This window comes from Lathyrus oleraceus, chromosome 7 (genome assembly GCF_024323335.1).
Source record: "Lathyrus oleraceus cultivar Zhongwan6 chromosome 7, CAAS_Psat_ZW6_1.0, whole genome shotgun sequence".
Taxonomy (NCBI): domain Eukaryota; kingdom Viridiplantae; phylum Streptophyta; class Magnoliopsida; order Fabales; family Fabaceae; genus Lathyrus; species Lathyrus oleraceus.
Genome location: NC_066585.1, coordinates 541,223,988 through 541,230,202, shown reverse-complemented (window position 1 = coordinate 541,230,202; position 6,215 = coordinate 541,223,988). Strand labels below are relative to the sequence as shown.

Genomic DNA, 6,215 nt, shown 5'->3' with positions numbered 1-6,215 from the left:
AATCCTAAGGTATTAACAAACACCTTTTACGTCCGTTGTACTCAACGGGAACCTTTTAGTCCTAATTTGCATTTCGAGTGTTAATTTATGTTTGTTTGTTATCTTTGGGTTATAAATATATTGAGAATAGAAAAGGATGGGAACCTCAGAAAGGAGAAAGGGGAGGTTTTTTTATTAGTGTGCTCGCGAAGATACAACAATCTCCTGCCTACGTATCCTTATGATATAATTAGGAAATCAGAGCATTCGTAGTTCGGGAACTACGGTTGGTTGGTGTTTTTTAATGAACAATTGTTTAGATCGCATCCTAAAGGATAAACATTGGCTTGTCTACTCTCGGCGGAGGCTTAAACACTAGTTTGTTGTGCGCATTAGAAATGATTAAACAATGTTCTTTTCGAAAGAAGGGTTTTGGTCACACGGGGGTGATAAGTTGGATTAATATATTGGATGTTTTGGTTAGTTGAGATGATCTTTGGTTAGATGACGATTACTCGGATGGTCGAGTAAGACAACTCGTATCCTAACAGTGGGGAAAGGGAATAGAAGACTCTAGATCGCTTTCTTTTTCATCCTTAATTGTAAAAGGTTTTAATAATGATTAAGGTGTTTTGAATGGATGGTGAATACTCGGATAATCGAGTAAGACAACTTGTATCCTAATAATCAGGAAAGGAAATGTTATATAATGAAAAACAAAATCAACTCCTTATTTATTGGGATTATATACTGCACAATCCAACTGCGTCAGCTTCAATCATGGTTTGATGTAGGTTTGATTACTTGCAAGTTTTAAGGGATGTTTTACTTGTTCCAGCTTCAATTATGAGTTGTTCCAGCTTCAACACTTTACTGAAGTGTATCTTTAGGTATCAGAGATATATTTTTGAATAATTTTTTTTGAATCTCACTTATTAAATTTTTATTGATATAATTTTAGATGCGTCCGAAGATATATCTCCGGCATTTGTGATTGACTTTTCACAAAAGTGAGGAGGGGGTGAAAAAAATAATCCTAACTTTACCATGAGTCTGAGTTCAAACTCTCTATTGTTTGGAAGAAACCATATATTTATGTTGATAAATTTAAAATGAATATATTTTTGTATCAACGGAGCGCTTCAGCTCGTGGACGCCTTATTCAGGACCATCATGGCCGATTCATAGAAATTTTTAAGTAGTCTACAACAGTTTTCTTTTTTGCAGAGATTTGAGAATTACTTGGTAACGCCATTTTTGCATAGAATCTCGATATCAAAAAAATTGTTTTTGAAATTAACTCACAATCTCTCTACAACATGGTAAAAAAAGGTCATATACAACTTATACTCCACTTTGTCTCCTTCTCAAACACATACAACTTATACTCTCCACTTTTTCTCAAGGTTTAGGCTTAGCAGTTGATTAATATGGTCTTTGAATCAATGTATACTCATAAATTACTATCACCAATAAAGCGTTTTCACTTGAAGGTTGACGACAAAATCTGACATGAATTTGAAATCTTCCTCCTCTTCTTCTCTAAAATGCATGTAAGGAAAAAAAAAAGGGGGAAACAAAAGGTATAAACTATAGACATACTAGAACAGAGAATTGACTTAGAACAATGAGAAGTCATAACACATGTCACTCCACAACAATCATAGTAGCATAAAACTAGGACAACTTAACACCATATCTGTTGCACCCATGCTGCTGCCAATGAAGTCTTCAATAAGTATGATACATGAATCTTATCTGTGTAATATAATTTAAAGCAATACACTTTAATTTGGCATATAACACCAAACTGCTTGCATTAAATTGTATATTTTATAAAAAATCTTCCAATATTACTAAGGCAATTACACGTTAACAAATAAAATAACTTAGAGAAGTAAATGCGAAAACAAAAAACATGTTGCATTTTAGTGTTCAAAAAACATCTTACAAAAAAACTAGAACAAAAGACATCCATGACGCGAAAAGAATCTTCTCTTTTTGTCACCCAACTTTTTGTTATTGATGATGTTGCAAGATGAAACGGTTATCTTTCTCAATGATGGCCTTGAAAATATCATTTCGTCAACAATATTAAGAACCAATTTACAACAATACATCAAATTGATCTCTCTGAGTTGCGTGCAGTTATTTAGCACATGCTTGATTCCCTCCTTTCTAATATCATCACAATTTTGTAGTATCAGTTGCAAAAGTCCAGAACAATTCTTTGAGATCACACAAAGTGTTTCATCGTCAACACTTGTATTTGATAAGTTCAACACCTTCAATTGAGGAACTTCAAAGTTCATTCCATGCAGCTTCACTTGTAAACAGCTAGCTAAATTCAAAAGTCTAATCTTACAACATCTCCTCAAAACATGAAAAATACCTTCTTCTGATATGTTAGTGCAATTACTCAAATTAAGAAATTGCAAATTGGCGAAAATGGAAGCAAACATTTTGATGCTTTCATCTCTTAGCCAGGAACTATGGGTCAAACTGAGAGACTTTAATTGAGGGCTTACAAGGAAATCCTCGAAAGAATTAGAATTCAGTACACCCTCTCTCCCAATCCCAATCCTTGTGTCATTCATTTTGATCTCACTAAGTGAAAGACAATTACTTACAAGTGAAAGCAAAGATAACTCTGTGAGCATGTTACATCGACTAAGGTTTATAGACATTAAATCACCCAAAAACATAGACAACTCCACAACATGTTGGTCATTCAAAAAATAAGCATTTTGAAGATCCAAATGTTGTATAGATTGACACTTGGATAACAAACAAAAGATTCCAGCATAACTATATCCTCGACAGGATTGGAGGACAAGCTTTTTCAAAGGAAGACCTCCGGTTGCAATAGAGGAAAGCAAATCATCGGAAATAAGCGAATATGACAAATCAAGACAAGCTAAGTCCTTCAAACTCACTAGAGAGTTAATAAAGTGTGAACTAATGTTGCCTTTGCTAGACATCCAACTAATTGATAGAGACTTCAAAGTTGGTCTCTCACGGATGGCAGAAGCAATGCCGTGATGAGTTAATTGTGTACACTTCGACATCACAACATCTTCAAGAAACTCAGAATTCTTACATACTTGTAAAAGCCATGGGTATGTAAATGTATGGTTACGAGCATATAAATTAACTTTAACTTTGCGCAGCTTAGGAAACACCATTGATATATCAGCATTTAGCTTAAAATCATTGATACTGTTACTGAGGTCAAGTTCTTGGAGGGAAGGAAAGCAATGAGAGATAAGAAGCAAGTCAGCAGTAGAGAAAGAAGCAATATTGGAACAAATGAGAGAGGTTAGAGTTGTAATATTTCGCGAGAAAGCTCTCAAGCCGCGTGCCGGAATTTTGGGTTGGTTGGAGAGATTAAGCGAAGTGAGTTTCAATGGGAAACGAGAGATTTGGACGAGAACATTGTTGATGAGACCATAGTAACAGGAGAGGTCGAGGGAGATGAGATTGATGAACCTTGAAAAAAGGCGAGAGAATAAACGGCAGGTTGGATTCCATACGGTGAGAGAGAGGCGTAGACGGTTGGTAATGGAGAGAAATTGCTTGTTAACTAAGGAAAGAGATTTGAAATAGGAACGGTTATCGTCATCGTCGTCATTGAAGATGAATTTGAAAACATATTCCCAACAATCATCATCTAAATATGAATCTGTTGAAACAATTTGTTTTGGAGTTTGGAGAGAATTTCTCATACGTTTCATGTTACAGTGAACGATTACTGCCGCCAAGGAAAATACAGGTTTGAGGGTTTAGGTTTATGTGTGTTACTACGTAGGTTAGGTTTGAGGATTAAATAGAAAAAAAAGCTGGATAACCTTTTTTTTTAATTAATAAAAAGCTGGATAACTTTTTATTTAATTAATAAAAAGCTGGATAACTTCAATAGTTTATATTATTAGTATATGTCTTCGTGAAAATAAAATATTATCGGATCTATATATAAATTTATTTATTGTTCGATTCGTGTTAGAGGGGTTGATTACACAAATTTGATCTGATCCGATCTAACTTCATGCGATTTTATTTGGATCGGTTTTTTAAAAATTAAAATTATAAATTATATTTTTTTATTAAAATGATAAAAGTACTAATAAAAATAAATTTGATATAACATATACTATATTAAAAGTTAATATTAGTTGAAATAAATAAAATAATAAAAATAAATATTAGTAGATTAAATCAAACTAATAGGTAATATTTGAAAAAATAAGTATCATTTAATAATAAATTAGTTCTTACCGATTTTGATCGGTTGTGGTCAGTTCTCATTAGTTCAATAGCTTACATGATCCACCATTCAAACCAGACCGATGATCCCTCAAATTTCCGATTTGACATATCATATTAATAAAAAATAAATAAGTATACAAATATATACATGTGGTTCGGTTCGGTTTGAATCGATTTTTGAATTTTAAAAAGTCGTTTGAAAATCCAATTCAAACTGAGCGATTTTTACAAAATAACATTCAAACCCATCCAATAATTTTCATTTTGTTTACAATTTTCGATTTTTTTGGATCGATTTACAGTTTTTGTTTGGATTAGTTTAAATTTGCACACCTCTAATATACACCACATTTTTTTAAGTTTCAATTATTTTGAATCAATTATTTAAATAAATAATTATTGTAAGGGTTTTTTAAAAAATTATCCAATAACCCCTAACCCACTAAATCAATCATGGTAATATGTCTTTAATTCATTAATCGAATAATTGAGTTATTTGAATTTTTTTATCAAAATAAACCACGTTTAAAAAAAATCCAAAATAACTCATATTTAAAAAAAATTCTCAAATAATTCATATTTCAAATAATTTTCTAAAATAACTCACTTTGAAGAATTGAACTGGTACCAGATGAATTGACGCATGCTCTCTAAGTTAAAGAGGTGACGCTAATTGGATTGACTTATGCACCTAGTGTTGCCAATCAATAACCATGAATTTATATGCTTTGTTGTTTTCAGCATAGCCCGGAAATACACATTCAATTCCTCTTTCTCCCAATTTCTTTCTTTTTGGTTCAGGCACCTTAACAATTGCTCCACAACCCCTAACTTTTAAATATTTAAGATTTGGTTTTCTTTTCTTCCAGAGTTCATATGGGGTTATCTTGTTCCTTTTATTGGGAACTCTATTCAGTATATAACATGCAGTTAGCATGGCTTCACCCCAATATCCTTTGGATAAACCAGAATATGATAACATGGCATTCACCATTTCTTCCAACACCCTATTTTTCCTTTATGCTATCCCATTTTGTTGTGGGGAATAGGGTGCGGTTATTTGATGTATAATACCAGTGGACTCAAAATAATTAGGATGATAGAATTCTCCCCCTCTATCACTCCTAAAACATTTAATAAAAGTTTCATGTTGGAGTTCTACTTGAGCTTTAAATTTTTTGAATTTTTCTAAAACTTCATCTTTAGAGTGCATTAAATAAACACAACAAAATCTAGTGCAATCATTAATGAAAGTGACAAAATATTTTTTACCACCAATAGTAGGCCAACCATGTAAATCACATACATCAGAATGAATTAAATCTAATACCTTAGAATTTCTTTCAACTCTCTTAAAAGGTTGTCTTGTAATTTTAGTTAACATGCATGTGGTACAAGAATTTAAGTTTATATCAAAATTAGGAATTAAACTTGATTTCATCATGTCTTTTAATTTACTAAAATTAACATGTCCTAGTCGCATATGCCATAAATCACAAGACTCAACAGTATAAGTAGAAATCACATTATTATTATTAACAATATTACACATGAACATATTCTCACAAAGATAACCTTTCCCCACAAACATTCCCCCTTTGGAGAGAATAAATTTATCTCCCTCAAATACAGATTTGAAACCATACTTATTAAGGAAAGGTACAGAAATCAAGTTTTTCCTAACTTCAGGAACATAGAATACATCTTTAAGAGTGAGTATTTTTCCAGATGTGAATTCAATCTCTACCGATCCTTTTCCTTTGACTTGGACAGTAGAAGCATTTCCCATGTATAAAACACTACCATCTTCTTCATTAATGGTCTTGAATAGTTCTTTATTTTTGCACACATGACGGGTAGCACCAGAGTCTATCCACCAAGAATTAACATCTTCTATCATGTTGATTTTAGAAATAACAGCAACAAGATTTTCTTTTATTGCACTTGAATTCTTATCTTTGTTCTTTTTC

The 6,215-nt window shown here is 32.3% G+C and overlaps 1 protein-coding gene across 1 annotated transcript; it reads right to left on the bottom strand.

Moving 5' to 3' along the window:
• Positions 1-1,937: 1,937 nt before the first annotated feature.
• On the bottom strand, positions 1,938-3,760 carry LOC127104890 (SCF E3 ubiquitin ligase complex F-box protein grrA). Its single transcript, XM_051042032.1, has one exon. It carries the CDS (start codon positions 3,711-3,713, stop codon positions 1,938-1,940), a length of 1,776 nt encoding a protein of 591 aa, XP_050897989.1. The 5' UTR covers positions 3,714-3,760.
• Positions 3,761-6,215: the final 2,455 nt, after the last annotated feature.